The sequence below is a fragment of the Pipra filicauda genome, unplaced genomic scaffold, assembly GCF_003945595.2.
Source record: "Pipra filicauda isolate LSUMZ 115617 unplaced genomic scaffold, ASM394559v2 scaffold75_size2874737_pilon, whole genome shotgun sequence".
Taxonomy (NCBI): domain Eukaryota; kingdom Metazoa; phylum Chordata; class Aves; order Passeriformes; family Pipridae; genus Pipra; species Pipra filicauda.
Window position 1 is genome coordinate 2,135,507 of NW_024104931.1, and position 17,844 is coordinate 2,153,350.

General features: G+C 44.6%; 2 protein-coding genes across 3 annotated transcripts; one reads left to right on the top strand and one right to left on the bottom strand.

Annotated features, from left to right (window-relative positions):
* Positions 1-4,962: 4,962 nt before the first annotated feature.
* On the bottom strand, positions 4,963-13,978 carry TMED8 (transmembrane p24 trafficking protein family member 8). 2 transcript variants are annotated; one of them, XM_039389700.1, is made up of 7 exons: positions 13,626-13,978; positions 12,544-12,622; positions 9,839-9,968; positions 8,765-8,906; positions 8,375-8,496; positions 8,197-8,248; positions 4,963-7,170 (listed from the first exon to the last, which is right to left on the bottom strand). In XM_039389700.1, the coding sequence occupies exons 1-7, from the start codon at positions 13,702-13,704 to the stop codon at positions 6,953-6,955; spliced, it is 822 nt and encodes a 273-aa protein (XP_039245634.1). In that variant the 5' UTR covers positions 13,705-13,978; the 3' UTR covers positions 4,963-6,952. The 2 variants fall into 2 exon arrangements, with proteins under 2 accessions (XP_039245634.1, XP_027575912.1); XM_027720111.2 differs by having other exon boundaries at positions 8,197-8,496; positions 13,626-13,974.
* SAMD15 (sterile alpha motif domain containing 15) lies at positions 13,815-17,755 on the top strand. Its single transcript, XM_027720112.2, has 3 exons — positions 13,815-14,194; positions 14,355-14,453; positions 16,770-17,755. The coding sequence occupies exons 1-3, from the start codon at positions 14,048-14,050 to the stop codon at positions 17,079-17,081; spliced, it is 558 nt and encodes a 185-aa protein (XP_027575913.1). The 5' UTR covers positions 13,815-14,047; the 3' UTR covers positions 17,082-17,755.
* The last annotated feature ends 89 nt before the right edge of the window (positions 17,756-17,844 follow it).

Here is a 17,844-nt window from a genome sequence, read left to right on the forward strand (position 1 = left end):
TGTGATAAATCCTCTGTAGAGTGGCTTTAGTAGGGGTAGTGAGATAAGAAGGAAGGGTATAAGCAGTGGGGATAAAAGTGAACTCATTTAGGGATTACTTTTCTACCCTAATTCCCCACAAGAACAAGTCTTTCAGCAACTAGACATGTTACAAGGTTCATCTCAAACCCTACTCACCAGGACCAGCACGGTGATAACTGACCCACTGCGGGCCATAGGTGGAGGTTACATCCATACATGGTTACAAGGAGACAAGCACACAGGGCAGAGCCACAAAGAAAGGAATGTGGCTGCCTTCTAGACTCAGTGCATAGTAATTCGACTTTCTGAGCACCTGAAGTCAGGCAACTAAGCTCTTTCTCTTACGCATTTTCATCTTACCCGTTCAGGTATTAAATGGGTCCCAAGCATTAATTTGCTACAAGCCTATGTCAGGAGAACATGTATTATAGGCTTCCAAAGAGTCTGAGTAAATGTAATCAGTACTAGTGGTCCCTGATTTAAGCAATTTAAGTCTCTATCCTCAGTAAAGCACATATATTTTAAACTCCTGCTGCTACATTACACCTAAAGCGAAAAAACAGAGAAAACAATAGAGAGCTTATTATCTTTTCTGACATAAAAAACCCCAAGACAGTGTTACCATTATTATAACTAAACAATTATGCAAGCTAATTTTTATACAAGTCCTTTACTACAGGACTGTCTTATATCTCTGGCTAGACATGTAAATTTTATTTAGATCTAAATTATATTCAAAACAAAATGGAAAACAATTTTATGCTTTCACAAAAGCAAGCCCAAAATGCAAAAGAAGCTTCTTCCTCGATTTAGCTTTCTGAATTTCTACACACAATTACAGGGAGAAGAAACACATTTTAAAAACCTATCTGAAATCTTCCTTCCACAAAAACAAAGAAATTTTTGTTTCCTGAGGATTAATTTCCCTCTCTGAAGTGCAACTGCATTTTTAATTTATTTTTCTTTCTAGACCCAAGGTCTAGTTCCAAAAGTCTCTATTTAAAATAAGAAGGGTTTCCATAACTGCCTAAGCCAGCTAGCAAGAATGAATACAAATCTGGGAAATACACCAAACTGAAAAAATGACACATGCGAAATAAGATTACTTTGAAACATCTTTGGGGTTGATTTTGAATGGGAATGGCTGCTGTTAATCACTATCTACACAGCCAAGCTATTGGATTTATCAGAGAATTAATAAAGACTGCGTACCTTCCAAAGAGGAGTTGTCACTTGGATAATGAATGCTATCTGAATACCTGAGAAACAATATACTTCTGTAATGTGGAGATTAAAGAAAATAAACAAAAAGAGGAATTATCCTGGACAACTGTGCAGCTTCCGTTTCCTGCAGATGAAATATTCCTAAAACTATCTTGTGTTCGTAAGAGATACCAGGTACGTCTGGTAAACTTAAGTAGTGAAACAACACATACTGAATGCTTTCAGTTCTACTGCAGCAGGCCAGTGTGACTGTGGACACATTGCATTGCAGACCGGGCACATAGTTGTTGAAACAACATTCCAATTCAATGCTGCTTTTGGGCTTAAGTCAATGAGACCAGGTAGACGGGCACAGTTCCAAAAAAGTGACCAAAGCCTTACTAAAGGTTGGTCTACACTTTAGAAAGCAACAATTGAGCAATAGGTTTGCCATCTACAGTGCAACTTAACAAAAAACATTAACTAATGGCTTGAAAACTGGCACATACTACTTATGTGTCAGTGAGCGAACAAAACTGGTTGTAAGGAGGCCTTATTAATTTTTTACAACAAGACAAAATATATTTCCAACCTTAATATGAGCAACAGAAAGACAGGAGGGGGAAGTAGCTGTGAATTGGCAACACGGAGGCCACAACACAAAGAGAAAAGTTTTCAGTGGAGATAACCCATTAGCCTGCAACAAACCGTGCAGCTGAGGATCAGTAATTATGGAATATCTAATGTACACATAGGTCACAGTTCCCTTCATCATAAATAAATCCTAATTAGAAAGTGAAGTAGCTGCCAGATAGTGCATCATACATTAACCAGCAAGTGCACACAGGGTTCTGCAGATCTCACAGCAAAGGACCAAAGACACTCATTGAGTAGGGCAGTGCTGACAGTGTGGTCAGATTTAAGGGTCTTTTCATCTTCTTCTGTTTAGTGCCTAGTGTAACAGTGTGCTCTCCCCTCCCACTTTGTCTGCTTGAGCAATAGCCACCAGTGGTGGTCGTGATGGCTGTATCTGGCTTAAGGTGGATTCTGAGAAGACAGATAAGAACAAAAGTTCAGGGCTGTGAGTCTTGCTCAACAGCTAAGGGCCAGTTGAGCATGAGCCAACCCAAAACACAGCTTGTATACAAATATGACTATAAGTCAAACATCTTACTCTATAGTGAACAGCCCAGGGCCTGTAACACTCTCCTACAAGGCAGTAGGCTGTGCGCCAGGATCTCCACCTGAGTACGGATGCCTCTTAGGGTTAACTACTCGACAATGAGAGATTCCTTGCTGTAATAGTGCTTAATGGCATTCTAAACTTTTAAATCTTAGCTGAGATACAGGATTGACTGTGCAAATAAAATCCTTTAGATGTAGATGGCTGGCCAAGTCAGGGACTAAGTCTGGATCCAGCCACAACCTCAAGAAAGGAGTTTAAAAAGCAAGGGGGTCCTTTCTGAACCTCATGACTCAGCAGAAGGTCTCCTTGACAGTTTTGTCTGACCCTGTCCTCTATGCAGTATACAATTAAGTATACCTTGCCATCAAATCTTGTTGAAGTATTGTCACATTTACTTATAGAATCAAAGAAGTTTGGGTTGGGAGGGAACCTTGAAGATCATCTAGTTCCAACCGCCCTGCCATGGGCAGAGACACTTTCAACTAAACCAGATTGCGCAGAGCCCGATCCAACCTGGCCATGAACACCTTTAGGGATGGGGCATCCACAGCTTCCCTGAGCAACCTGCTCACAGTAAAAAATTTTTTCCCAATATCTAATCTAAGCTTAATCTCTTTCATTTTGAACCCACTCCTCCTTGTCCTGTCACTACATGCTCTTGAAAACAGTCTTGCCCCATCCTTCCGTGTGGATGGATCCCAGTGCAGGTGGATCCCATGTGGATGGACCCTATGTTCATATCACTTGGCTGACACCTCTGCATTTCTTAGCTAACTATATTGGTACGAATAGTTGTGCAAAAATACAATGAAAGTGTTCCTGTATTTATAGTGCTTCTAGAGGTTTTGGTAATTCAGATTTTATTAGCAATTACCATTTCAATAAACTTTTAATAAAGTCTTTATTCCTTTTATAAAACAACTCATGAAAAAAAATCTCACTTCTTAAAACAAGTTATTTAAATTTAGGTCATCTAAAGGCCTATAGAACCTGGGCTTTTTCAGAATTTCTGAAATTTCTGTCTGAATGTGAATTATGGTACTTCCTCAGCTTTTTCTGCTTCATCAGCTAATGTTACAGTGTGTATCTGATGAAGAGAGACCATAATTTGTAAGATTTGAGAGTCCAAGCCCTTTTCCCTCTTTCTCCTAAGACTCACTGAAGCTGGAAAAGAAGTATAGTCCCATCTCCTGACAACTTGGCACAGTTAATTCCAGCACTGTGACCGTATTTTCAGAGACTGGCTTCTGTTTTTAAAGGCCTTACTAAATAAACTTGCTTTTCTCATGCTGTTGATATTTTTTACTTCCTATATCATCTATTTGAAGAAAATTATTAATCTGCTCCTCTACTGGAAGATTCTACCTGAGGCAGTCGTTTTAAGTGGTGGAACTAAGTAAAATTCCATAAACTTGTGAGAATTTGGGGTTCACAGATTGACTTACGGTTGTAAGTAAGTCACTTTACAAAAAGAGTTCCATGATAGGTATTGAATGATGAATGTCAGTATTTTTTCCAAATAAAAAAGTATAAAATATTGTAAGGAACAACCCAGTGAATTCTCTAAGAAAATGTAACTATCATTTTTTATTTCCTCTAACAGTCCTACACAGTTTCACCACTGAGTTTCAACACCACCAAGTCTTCCCAGAGCCTACAGAACAGACCGTAAGTACTCTGGCAATATTGAGCACACATGTATGTGGCTGATCTTGTTGCTCTGGGACATGATCAACTGCTGTATTTTATGTGCAGTGTTTCTCCTGGCATTGGCCCATAGTGTTCTCTATGTGATCATAAACAGTTTTTATGGTATTTTCCAGTGACTCAGTATAAAAGGTTCATAGAATCATAGAATATGGTGAGTTGGAAGGGACCCATCAGGATCATCAAGTGCAATTCCTGGGCCTATGCAGGACACACCAAGAATCACACCATGTGCCTGAGAGCATTGTCCAAACACTTCTTGAACTCAGACAGGCTTGGTGCTGTGACTTCCCTGGGGAACCTGTTCCAGTACTCAACAACCCTTCAGGTGAAAAACCTTTTCCCGATATCCAACCTAAACCTCCCCTAACTCAGCTTCATGCCATTTCCTCTAGTCCTGTAACTGGTCATGAGAGTGAAGAGATGGGTACCTGCACCCCTGCTTCCCCTCGTGAGGAGACTGAAGACCACAATGAGGTCTGCTCCAGGCTGAACAACTGCTCCTCATACGGCTTCCCCTCAAGACCCTTCACCATCTCCACCGCCCTCCTCTGGATGCTCTTTAAGAGCTTAATGTCTTTCTTATATTGCGGTGCCCAAAAGTGCACACAATACTCAAGGTGAGGCTGCCCCAGTGCAGAGCAGAGCAGGACAATCCCCTCCCTCGACCGGCTGGCGATGCTTTGCCTGATGCCCCCCAGGACACGGTTGGCCCTCCTGGCTGCCAGGGCACTGCTGACTCATATTCAACTTGTTATCAACCAGGACGCACAGGTCCCTTTCTGCAGTGCTGCTCTCCAGCCTCTCATTCCCCAGTCTATACACACAAAACACAAACGATCAAATGGTGTTAAATCACTGGTTTATATCAACAAACATACTGCTACTTTTCTGTTACAAGTGAAGAGCATCACTCCATCTGTAACATCTTCGAACTTGATAGACAAAAGATGAAAAAAAACCCAAAAAAAACAACCTTACCTAAGTTGCTCAGGCATGATTCAAGTGCTGTACAAAGGCCACAGGATGGTCCTTCATTTCATCCAAGAGAGGCTAAAGGAAGGAACAGCCCTCTCCAAGCTGCTGAATGAAAGAGCATTTTGCTCTGACAGATACCAAGCCCTACTGTTCTGTCTCCTTGCAAGATTGTCCTGTGCTTGCCATGCTTAAGTAAGGCAGCTTTGCAGTTCCCCCCCACCCAGGAGCACACACTCTCTCTTTTGAGACAGGTGGCTGTTTTCTGCTCATCTCGGAGCCCAAAGCAGCAACAACTCTTCTCCTTACCCTGACCAACTCTGCTCCATGCCTGCTCACTGAGAAAGCACTGCTTGGACCACAGTGGCTCTTTGCATTACTACTCCTTCTCCTCTCAGCTTGGGCTGCTCTACTGTAGTCTGATTGTTTCTCTTACCATTTTGACCTAATAAGTGCTCTGGGGCAGTGAATAAGTAAGCAGAGACAGTTAAAAGACCAAGCTTGAATATGAAGCAAATTGCACAGCATTACAATATACCCTTCATAGGAAATATGCAGCCCTCCTACGAGAGCAAAATCTTTGGCATTAATTACCCCAAAATAATTTTGTCCATCATTCCCTCTCAATAGAAGGAATGGACCAAGTAAAGGTGCTTTACCTGGACAATTTAAAAATAAAACTCAGAACTCTACTAGGATCACCACACAAACAGCCATTTTGTGTCTCTTCAAAGAGGTATCAAAATGTAAATACAGCAGTATTCTTAGAAAAGAGAATGATTTCATGTTAAAAGTATTAAAATAAAAAACAGTTACTGATAAACATATTTTAAAATTCATCACTGATGGATTTAACTTCTTCCTTGTTCAATTCTGCCACTATTTGAGCAGAAAGTCATCACTAGTACCATCACGAGTCACCAAAACATGCCAAGGAACTTCCTAACAATACCTTTGCAACAGCAATAGCAGCTGACAAGCTACATTTCTCTGGGGAACCTTGCTACATATGGTTGTAATACCAGTGAACCAACATGCTGCTACTAAGAAACATTTCCTGTATATTTATTGGTTGTATTCCAACCACTTTGTATTTATTCTGCTTCACATTTGGATTAGAGAAAAAACTTTTGGAAGTCACTGAAGTTTTAATCACCTACATATCCCTACAATTAGCAAATATAACATCCAATTCTTAATCTGTAGTAAAATCCTCTTACGGACTACTAGGTGTGCACCCTGTTCAAACAAAAGTTGTGACTGCCATTTGGGGCCCACCTTTTGTAGCACTGCCAAGCCACTGGAGCTGCTGGCCAGCTGCACCCCCACTTGCGTGAGTGAAGGAAGCACTGACTGCTGGTGACTGTAGTGGTGGTAGGTTACCCTGGCTGGGTGACAAGCCAGCTGTGCTTTTGGCTCATTGCAACTGACAGCTGCCCTCTAGTGATGCAGATGCAGCAGGAGAGTTGGAAAAGTTATTCACAAAATGGTAACAGATTATTTTCACTTCATTTTGTACCAGCACAAAAGATCAGAACCATGGCCATCTGAACCTGGCTCCTGGGCAATTACCAGCTGTGATGTAAGGGCCCAGCCCGATGCCTGCATAGAGCAGACCTCCCAAAGACTTAGAGAAAGAGCAGATGCCTGGGAACAACCAGGCAGTCACAACTACCTTTCTCCCCTGGGACAGTGGGGAAGAAGGGTGTGGGGAGAAACCAGTTCATGTCTGAAGAAGAGCCATAAGAATTGTGCCTTGGTTCTGACGCATAGCAGTGCCCATCAGGCGGTACCAGGGCTGGGTGGCAGCCTGCTACACTCACCATTACCTGCCTGCCATCCCCGCCCCTTCCCTTTTCTTCAGCTCATGTAATAGACATGAAAGAACAGAGTCTTATTGCGGAGGAGAGAGTACGAGTTATCAAATTTCAGCAGGTAGATGCCCTCGCCTGGGTACTCATGGCTGCCTGCCTGCACCTCCCGATGGCTGTTCCTCCGATACACAGGCATGATCTCTCCATAGCGGTTCCGCAGATAGCTTTTGGAGCCCCTTTCCACATCACCAGCAGGGGAGAGTCCTGATTGGAGAGAGGAGACAATTAAGTAGGCCAGAACCTGTTAAGCCACAAGGCTGTCCAGAAAAAGACCAACAAGGCTGGAATGCAGCACAGACATGCAGCCATATGGAAGGCTAACTATGACAGCATTACCTACAGCGTCTCCTCTGACCTTTCTGCAAATAATTCCCACAAAGTCCAGTCTTCCTTATCATAACAAAGGACATACTAAGAAGCAGTTCTTTTGGGAATACTGATGGGAGAGTATTCACTTGCCTGCCAGCCTGGTCTCCTCTCCCTGAACTTACGTTTTAGACACCTCACTGCTTTTATACACATAACAGCAATCCAGTGATACAGCCCTGAAGCAGAAGAAAGGGTAAGCTCTTATCTACAACCTCATTGGGTTTATGTCCTCAATTCACTTCTCCAAGAGGATTCCTCATACAGGAACCTACCCCTCTTTGGATGGCCTGCAAAATTCAGACACCAACCCCACAGCTACACTGGTCACACACACACTGAAGCCGCAAAACAGGCAACATTGCTGTGTGTTTCACAAGTACAAAGACATGGGGAGCAATGCTTTCAAAAGCAGTCAGAAGGAGCTACTGATGTACCGGGGAAAAAAAAGAAAACAGCAAAAAACCAACAACCAACCAACCAAAAGAAACCAACCCAGAAATAAAATCTTTTTGCCTCCACTCCACCAAAAATTTCTCAGTCTGAGAGTCTAAGAAAAACAGTCAGGGTAAAATTTGAGACTTTAATCTTTTTATCAGCAAGAAGCTGACTGAGTGAATTTTGATTTTATTTTTCAATGTGCTCAATTTTAAGAATGCTTTTGGAAAGAACACCCACTGATATATGCTGAAGCAGGAAGGGCTAAATGCTTTCTTATCACAGTCTAACCAAGAACCCAAAAGGCTGCAGAGATAGCAAATGGGTTGAATAAACAAAGTAGATGGAAATTATAGCATCTGACAGACACTCTCAGCAGCATAGCAATAAGCACCACAAATTACCCTTTATAAGATCTGCACTAACCTTCAATTTCCTCATCCTCCTCTTCGTCCTCTTCATCGCTGGATTCACTGACCTGAACAGTAATGGCTGTGTTAGTAACCGTGGTCCAGTCAAAATAGACTCCAAACCCAATGTCATAATCATCTGTAGCAAACTCCCAGCAAATGCATTTCCCATCAGGGTGGGTTGGCACACGGACTGTCACCACTTCGCCTCGCTTCACCACCATCCGGCCATTCTTCTCCTTTCCCATCTTGGCTTTGAATTCCTTCATCTTCTCAGTGGTCCACATGGTGGGTGCAGCAAGAGGGGGAGGCTGAGCTGAAACAAGGGAAAAGATCACAGGCTCACCTGTCTTTTCACTACTGACAAACTGTTATCTGAAAACAGTGAAGCTATTTCTGATAAGGCCTTTGCATTCTGGGGTCTGCTCCCAGAAGCCCTGGATGTGAAGTTTTTCCACTTGCTAGTCAGGAGCCCAAATTTCCAGCAGGAATTAGAAGTGTTTCCAGGACAGTCTCTGCTCTTCTCTAGCCAGGGTAGCCGCTTAAAAAATTACCCAAACAAATGTTTTGCCTTCAGGACTCACCTTTCCTCTGCTCCCCAAGGAGGTCTGCAGTCTCCAGCTCAGCCGAGAGGATATCCACAGCACCAGTGTGATCTGACTGAATCATGACTATATCCCCTACTCCCTGAGGTACATGGTAGTTGGTTACCCAAACACCAGCTTCCTGTACAAAACACGTAAGAAACATTGTCACAAAGATCATCCTAGTTAAAAAGTCTCTGGCTGGATTTGAAACAACTCATTAGTAATTCAGGCATCTTTATGAAACCAAGTCAGACATGCAGAAGCTTCTGTTAGTGTAAAAGAACTGGCTGGCTCCAAGACATCTCTAGGCATTGTTTCCCCCACAGCACCAAAGTCATGAACTTTGAAGTCAAATATTGCATTAGTCTCGCAAATTACACACCCCTTGACCTCCCTGGGAATCCTTGGGCAGGCACATCTTTGCATCTGCTTCAGAGTTAACTGTCACCCCTCAACAAAGCAACAGCCTTATAGATTTTGCTGACTACTCTTGGAAAGAATTCTTAAGACACAATCTCTCTAGGGAGAGCCTTTCAGCTCTGTGTGCATCTAGACTACAGCCACAATGAAACTGTCATTGCTGCATCTGAGTTAAAAGTCCATCTAGTTTACTAGGCCTCTCTCCTCATATATGCAAACTCACAGGTCCTGAGCTGGGTGTCATTTGCACAAGTTCTCCTGACTCTATCTGTAATGCAAACAAACTGGCTGCTCCTAAGAAAAAACAAAAGACTTTCAGTTTCCTCTTCCATAAATCTGCAAGAAGGGAATTCCCAGAAGCACCAGACAAGAGGCAGAAGGTGAGAATTACCTAGCAGCCTTATAGAGTAAAAAACTGTAAGGAAGCAAGGAGCAGCCAAACACACGAGATGGATTTTGCAAATCAGGCTTATAACATTTACGTCCCACTAACGTATAGAAAAAAAATGTAACTGAATCTATGTCAATACTACTTTTATCTTAACATAACCCTTAGAGCCTCAGTCCCATAGCCTTAAGCACCAAAGTACGGTGGGAAAACTCTCACTGCACCTCTGTCCTTGCTTTCAGACATAAGAAACATCCACCTACCTTTTTGAGGGAATGGATTTTGTCAGGCAGCTTCTCTTCTAGTTCAGCCACTTCCTGGTCCTCCAAAGTGTCAACTTCTTCCTTCGAATCCTCTGTCGTGCCTGCACTCAGGTGTGACCCAATCTGTGACCTTTCAGAGAAAGAGAGCACTACAATTCACCACTTGCACCCAGGGCACTGTCAGCAGAGGAATCACTCCGCTCTGGACCTCTAATTCAAATGAACTGAAGAGAACAAGCCTCTGTGGTCACCACCTGCCAACTGCACAAAGAACCCTTAACACCCCAGTCCTGCCATCTCTGCGTGACTATCTCCATGTGAGCCAGAGAGAGCAACTTCAGTGGAATACTCCTTATTTACTGTCCTTTAAACCGCAGAAATTCACTGCACTCACCCCACAGAATGCTAGCTCACCAACACTGTACTAAGGGCAGACATCAGCGCCAACTTTTCTGCCCAAGAAGGGACAACTTCTTTTGTGTCAGCTACTGCATGACATCTGCATACTCCATCAGAGGTCATCTGATCAATGAAAGAACTCAAAACAGTTTTGACAGCCATCCTGAGAATGCCATCTATTTAAGTAGCCCATTATGCCTTTCCAAAAGCAAGCCCAACAGATACAGGGAGCACCCAGGTGTCTCTGCCATATTCAAATACACTTCCCACAGATAAGCAAGCTGTAAGACATACAATGGCAGCACAGTAATAGCAAAGAGGTCCAAGTACTGCACTGTAACAACAGGACATGTTAAAACAGAAAGGTATGTAGCAGGAAAAGAATGGGCAAGAAAGGAAACATCTTTTGCATTTATTCTTGGTTGAGGACTTTGTTCTAAATTATATTGAAAAAATGCTGCATTTTTTCAATGGGAAAGACTTATCATCCCAAATGAACACAGATGGATGCCAGCAGAGTGTCTGTCCTCTGTAACGCTCTCATATACGTGAAACTTACGTGAGAAGCAACCTAGTATTAAATACAAATAGAAACAGCTGCCCTTTTGAAAAGCAAAGCCTTCTCACAGCACTATAAAACCAATGTCAACTGCTTTAGTCTAAAGGATCAGAAACTTGAGAACATAGCAGTAATGGAAAATATATGGATTTCCTCAAATGTCTCCTTTCAGAAACGAGAAATATTGTCATTAGCAAGAAAGCAAACTATCATTATAGTGTGGAATAGTTAAAAAAAAAACAAACCAAAACAAAAACACAGTTCAGATATATTCCTTCCTGAATCCACAGAGAATACTTGAACAGGGCAAATGTGGCTCTTGTTTCCAAATCTTTACTCCCATGGCAGTACAGAAACATAGCCATTTTTTACTTAAATTCTCTCAACAGTGTGATTTCCTCTCCTAGAACTGGCAGGATAGACCAGAAGGTCAGTAAGTACAATTCAAACGAGCTGAATTTCAGGATCAGAAAATGGCAGCAGATGAACAAGATAAGAAAAGAAGGAACACTTGGAGAGAATAATTTTTTAAAAGAAGAATTCTTAAGACTTCTACGCCATCATTTTCCAGCCTATTTGCCCCTTAGTTTAGTAGTTGCGTGAACTCACCTAGAAGGGCTATTTGGTCACTTGCTACCATAGATGCACACATCTCCCTCAACATAGGAGCTAACAGCTTTGGAACTTTTTCCTCTGGACAACACGGATACCTAAGAGTCTCATTGAAAGATTAGGAAGGGCTACACAGGCTTTACAGGCAGACTTACAAAGATAGAGTTCAGCTGATTCCTCCTCACACAACCCTTCTGGATCATCTCCATCCCTTTCAAAGGAAATCTAACTTAAGACAATTTCGTTAGGTAACTTCCACAGGTATCCATCATCTACTCTGGCCACTTTGCTCATGGTCTGTATTGATCTCTTAAAAGAAAAACAGAGGATATTATAGGGAGATGGAAGAACTCATTTAGAGTCAAGAAGGCTGATACACAGGTCATCAGCATCAAGCCAAGATGGCATCAAACTGCTCCCTTAGTAAGTAGGGTAGTTTGTTGTAGTTTCTCTTTCCTGGATTTTTTTCCGTCTTTCTCAGTGAAGCTGTGGTTTACCCACTGTAATTAATTCACACATTTTTGAAACCATATCCTGTGCATCGAATGTATAATGGCAAATGAAACTCCACTGCATGTGTGCTTGAAACCAATGAAATTACTTGGCCACAAACACCATATGCCCAACAGATACCAACAAGCCAAACATCTGACAACAGGGTTGATAGGCAGCTTTAACAGCATGACAGAGAAAACAAAGGATGAAGAAAAAAGCCAAAATATTGTCAAGAAAACGGTAAAAGGTGTCTTCTTGCACAGCCTCCATCAGAATTACAGACAGTGGGAATGCTCAATTACTAAAATATCCTTCAGATGGAACACTGAAAATTTTCCACTGAAAGTTTATTAGCTCTTACAACGGACTACAAAACCTTGCAGGGTTCCTTTCACACTGAATGACTCTGTGATTTGAATAGCTGAGCCATGAACTACACCTCATAAGCTTTAAAACAACCTTAAAGCCTGTAAGAACAGGCCCTCCCATACTCATTCTGGTATTTACTGTCCCAAAGCAGACAATTCAATCTCCAGTCCCTTCCTTTCACCTGCACAGAACAAACTGCCACACAGAAGAGGTCACAGGGGTGAAACAGACTGTCATGCATGTGGGCCACAACACACAAGAATTTTCCTACCCGCTCTGCGAAGTACTGGACTCCAAAGAATCAACTAGCTGATCTGCAGGCTCTGTCTTTTGGGCTGAGTCTTCATTTTCTAACAACAAAGAGAATATAAGAAGAGAAGGTGAAATAAATGTTTCATGTTTATAATACACTGACAGGAGGAAAAACTGCAGCCAGCACTCAAATGTTGACAAGGTCACAGTTGTGGAACAAAGCTGTGCCAACCAGTTTTTCGTGTTATAAGCTGTATCTAGCACCTTGCAGAACAAAGATTTTTAATTGCCTCAACCCTAGGAAGGGGAGATCAAAAACCTATGCATGTTTTTGGTACAGACCCATTCTCAGAAGCAGGATTCACTCAGGAACCACCAATCCCAGCTTTAGAAGGACATAACAAGGCCAAATTTCATCACGTAAAACTGAGCTGACAAAGCCCTCGAAAAAGCAAACATGTAGTGGTTCCCACAGGGCACTGACAAGATGGAAATTCCCAGGCCCCTGCTAAAAGGACTGTCTATAAAGATGGCTCCTGATCTCCCCCGAGCCTCCTGAACTGAGGGAAAGCTCTGTCCCCACACGACTGCGGTACACGCTCCACGGCCCTTCTGCCCGATTGCATTAAGGCAGCGAACCGGGCACGGACAAGTTCCAGCTGTCGCAGGTCGCCGATGATGCCCCTTGGAGCCGCTGGCCCTTCCCAAGAGCCGGCTGGAGCTGGGAGGCACCTCTAGCCCGGGGCCCCGCGCCCGCGGCAGAGACCGCACGGCGGAGGCAGCCCGGCTCAGGCGGGACGGGGTCTGTTTCGCCGGGGAAAGCACAAACCTCCATCAATCCTCGCTCTCCCCCCCGCAGGGGGGAAACGCCAGGATCTCCAGCTGCAGTCCCAGGCGCCCGAGCGCAGGTGTGCCGGCAGGGGAGCAGGTGAGCTCGGCAGTCCAGGTACGCCCGGAGACCACAGAGCCATCCGAGAGGTCTGCCAGCGCGGAAATTCGGCTTCTCCGCGAGAAACGAGGGAGTTTGCTTTCCACCCTCCCCGTAAGGCCAAAGCTAAAATACGCGCCGGCAGGCTGCCCCTTCCCCTACCCAGCCCGTACCTGCGGGGCCCCGGGACGCGGTGCCGCCGCCTGGGGGCTCGAAGCGGGAGCCGGCGGCGGCGGAGACCGCGGCCGACATAGGCACGGCTCGGCGGGACGGCGGAATCACCCGAGCGGGGCCGAACCGCGGCGGCCGGCCCGGCGGAAACACCCGAGCGGGGCGGCGGAAACACCCGAGCGGGGGGCGTGAGATCCCGGCAGGAGGGAGATGGTGGCGCCTTGGTGCTCTTCCCTCAGCCTCCCCCCTCGGCAACGCAGCCAATCAGCATCTAGTTCTGCAGAGCCGTGGGGCGCGGGCGGCGTTGCAGGCTGACAGCGCGGAGGGGGTGGCGGAGGGGAGAACGGGGTGCGCCTCCGGGAAGTGGCGGTTACCATGGTAACGGATCCCGAAAAGACGCCGGGGCGGCCTGGGGAAGAAGCTGATGGAGCCGCGCCCGGGGCCCGAGGGGCCGGAGCCTGAGCCCGAGCTCCAGGGCGCGGGAGTGCCGCGGTCCGCCTGCCCCTTCTTGACCTGGAGTGCCGAGGAGGTGGCGGAGTGGGTGGCACACCTCGGCTTCCCCCAGTACGAGGTGCGGGGCTGCCCCCTCCCTGAGCGCCCCCTGCACCGATGGCCCTGAGCTCTGTGTGTGTGTGTGTGTGTGTGCGTGTGTGTGAGCGAGCGTGTGTGAGCTGCAAGAGGGGCGGCAGTGGCAGAGGGCGACCCGCCTCTCCCTCCGCTCCCCTGCCCAGGAATGCTTCAGGGCCAACGGCATCACCGGCCGCCGCCTCGTCCTCGCCAACTGCTCCAACCTGCCCGCCATGGGCGTCACGGACTTCTGCCACATGCAGGTGCGCCTGGCGGGTCCCGGGGCTCCCTCAGCCCCCTGACCCCCCTCGCTGACCCTTATCGCTGAGAAGCAGGCTGGGCCATGGCCTGCCTGCCCACGCAGATCGTGGATTCGAAGAGTGAGCCTGGAACTGGACAACCAAACTTGTTCAGCCAAACAGTCACATTTTTAGAGTCTTTTCAAGTACAGATCTTTAACTGGCCGCAGCTGGGGCACCAGAAGTGCACCAGGAGTACTTGGCCTTTCTTTAAGCCTATGTTGTTCCCCTGGGCTCATAAAATAGCTTAGCAAGATGCACACACCTTTTTTAGATACCACTTGGAATTTTTTTTTAGTAATTTTCCACTTACTCATTTGTAGAACTTCTGAAATTCTAGTCAGATTTAACCTGCAGCAGTTGAGCCACTGATCTCAAGCGGCAAAAAGGCCACTCATTTTTACTTCCTTGTTTTGGCCATTTTCTTTTCAAACCTGCATATTTTTTTAACAGACACTGATGGTTAAGAACTGACTTTGGGGGTTACAATATGGCCTTCTAGAGCTTCCTAAAAGTTCAGAAAATCAACAAGTTGACTTAAATTTCATAACCCTTCTTCCCTTCCCTAATGGAAACCTCAGAGGGACTTGGGGCTGCATTTACAGAGCCAAACTGTCTGCTTTGCATCATAATTTGATGTTACTTTCCTCAGAAGACATAGGTAGAAGTTCAAATAACCGGGAAGAGAGAAAAATCTTTATGCTCCAATGACTAGAGTGTTAGCACAGTTTGATTTGTTCTCGAGCACCAAAATGCTATTTCACTACCGTTCTGCCTGGCTGCACAATCTTAACTGTTTGAAACGATATATGCCACCAAAAAGACTGACTAGAGCCATGAGTTTGCCTGCTGCTTTGAGAGGAAAGCATCAATTTACAACACTTAGTTTTTCAGACAGCAGCCCTTTAAGAATATTTCAGGTACAAGCAGATAGAGCCTTTATAGTCATTTGTGCTTACCAAAGGTGGCAAGAACTTTATAGCCTTTGTAGGCCTCACCCTCATATTGGGATATAAGGATTGTGTATGATGGTAATGCAACTGTTGAGAAATACTTAGCCGTGGGTTAAAGGTACCAACTGTAACCTTCCTCCTGTAGGAACTGAAATTCCTCAGGATAAGTGATAGCCAGCATAGTGCAGCAAGCTTGGAAATGAGACTGTCTCTGTAATGTTTTCCAGAGCTTGCAAGTAAACTGGGAACATCTCACAGACTTCAGTGGAAACGAGATGTTCTTGAAGGTTATGCCTTATCCTGTTAGTTATTTGTGTTTTAAAGAACTTTTCTGTGATGAAATCCAAGCATGCAGAGCTCTGCAGGACGTGGCCCTGTGAGTCTTTCAGGAAGTGTGCACTAGAGCAGGTGAAACGTTAAGGCCATCACTTCCCAACAAGAAATATAAACTAGAGGCTGTGAGCAGTTGAAACTGATACAGTTACTATAGAAATAAAAGTGATAGCATCAGCTCAGTGAGACAGAAACTGTTTGCAGTTTAGGGGAAATGGCAATTTGGTAGAGAACTACACAACTAATTAGGTGGAAGCTATGCAGCATGGACAAGTGACATTACTGCTGGTTTTAATCCCACTGTACTGGTATTTTATATATCAAAACCACTGAAGATACCAGTCTGGTGTTCTTTTGTTATCACACAAAGTAGGGTACTACTCTTCAGAGTCAAGCCCAAGTGGGGAGAAGATTTTGAGCAAATACTATGAAAAATCAGTAAAACCTTGAGAATTGTATTTTGAAGCTTCAGTCGAATCAGATGGTTACATTCTCAGAAGTGACTTCAAAAATAATGGCAAGGCTCTGTTCACTGACAGTTCCAGGTCTAGCTGGCTCACACAGCCATTTTCTTAATGAGCAATATGACTTACTGCTAATTAGTTTTTACTCTTGTGTTTAGACTCTGCTGTTGACATTATAACTTAACAAGCAGCAATGATTTTGAAATAAGCAGGAGAGATTGCAGCTCATTCACCTATAACTTGTTTGTTCTTCAAGTGCAAAGAGGAAAGTGGAGCTATTTATGCCACTAAGAGACCAGATGTGACGTCATCCCCCACAGTAATTCTGGAGAAAAAGGGATCTGCTCTGCTTTTACAATGTCACATGGGGCTTATGGGTTCAGATCCCTCTTGTGTTGCAACTTCAAGTGTGAAACTGTTCCAAAATTCAGAAATTCAGTTCTATTTCCTGCTGCTCTGACAACAGAATGTATAGTTTTATCTGTTGCCCTGTGAAATGAGAATTTGTGGCATTTTATCTTGTATTTCAGGAAATTTCACGACATGTGCGAGAGTTGCTGGGGATTGAGGAGCCTCTCTTCAGCAGATCCATTGCCCTCCCATACAGAGACAACATGGGTCTCTTCCTAGAGAGAAAGTCCCGAACAGGAAAGAAAGCAGATGCCCTCACTTTCACAGAGTTTATCGAAAAAGCAGGACTGGAGTCCTATACTACAGTTCCTCCTTTGCCACAGTCCCAGACCACAGTGGAAGCGGATACAGTTCCTTCTTTGGAAGGATCCCAGACCGAGGTGGGAGCGGATGCTCTCCCTGTCTCGCAGGACACCCAGAGGCAGAATTAGAGACTCAGGCTGCACTTCCGCCTTGTAAGAAGCCCAGCAGTAGCAGCAGACTAGACCCTTATTACCTTGCAGATTGTCCAAGGAGGTGCAGTTCCACCCTTTCCCAATTATAGAAAAGGCCACTGCAGCTCTTAGACATTTGATTAGACCAAACACATCCCCACATTGTCTCTTTCCTGCAATCCTTCATTTGCTTATAGGAACCAAGTGAAGCAGAAGCTCTAGGTCAGACCACTGTCTGTCTTTCACTTCTGCTTCACAGTTGATTAAAAAGACCAAAAAACAATCATATGCATATTTTAACCACAAGTGATTGACGACAACTTGCCAGATGCTCAAGTGAATAGATTTCTCCCAGTCTTTAGTGCCGGCAGACTGGGCTCACTTTGAAGCCCAGGTGTATGTTATTGTATGTATGGCACATACAATAACAGGCATAACAGGTGTGGCTACAGCTGCTATCAGCCATCATAATTAAGTGAGGGGCCTCGTTGCAATGTGCACAACTAGTCCCTGGCCTCTCCACAGAAATTATTTCCTGTGAGGCAAAACCGGGTAGGCAGTGTCTTATCATGGTAAACAGTACTGAAACACGATAGATGGTGGCAAGAAGCATGAGAGAATACTGTAAGCTGGACCAGAGAATTTAGGGAATAAAGCTTGCTTTTTCCTGGGTGGATTTGGGCAGATTGACCAGTTACTTCCTTTTTCCTTGAATGATATATCACATAGTCTGTGGTGGTGAGGGTGGAGTGCATTATTA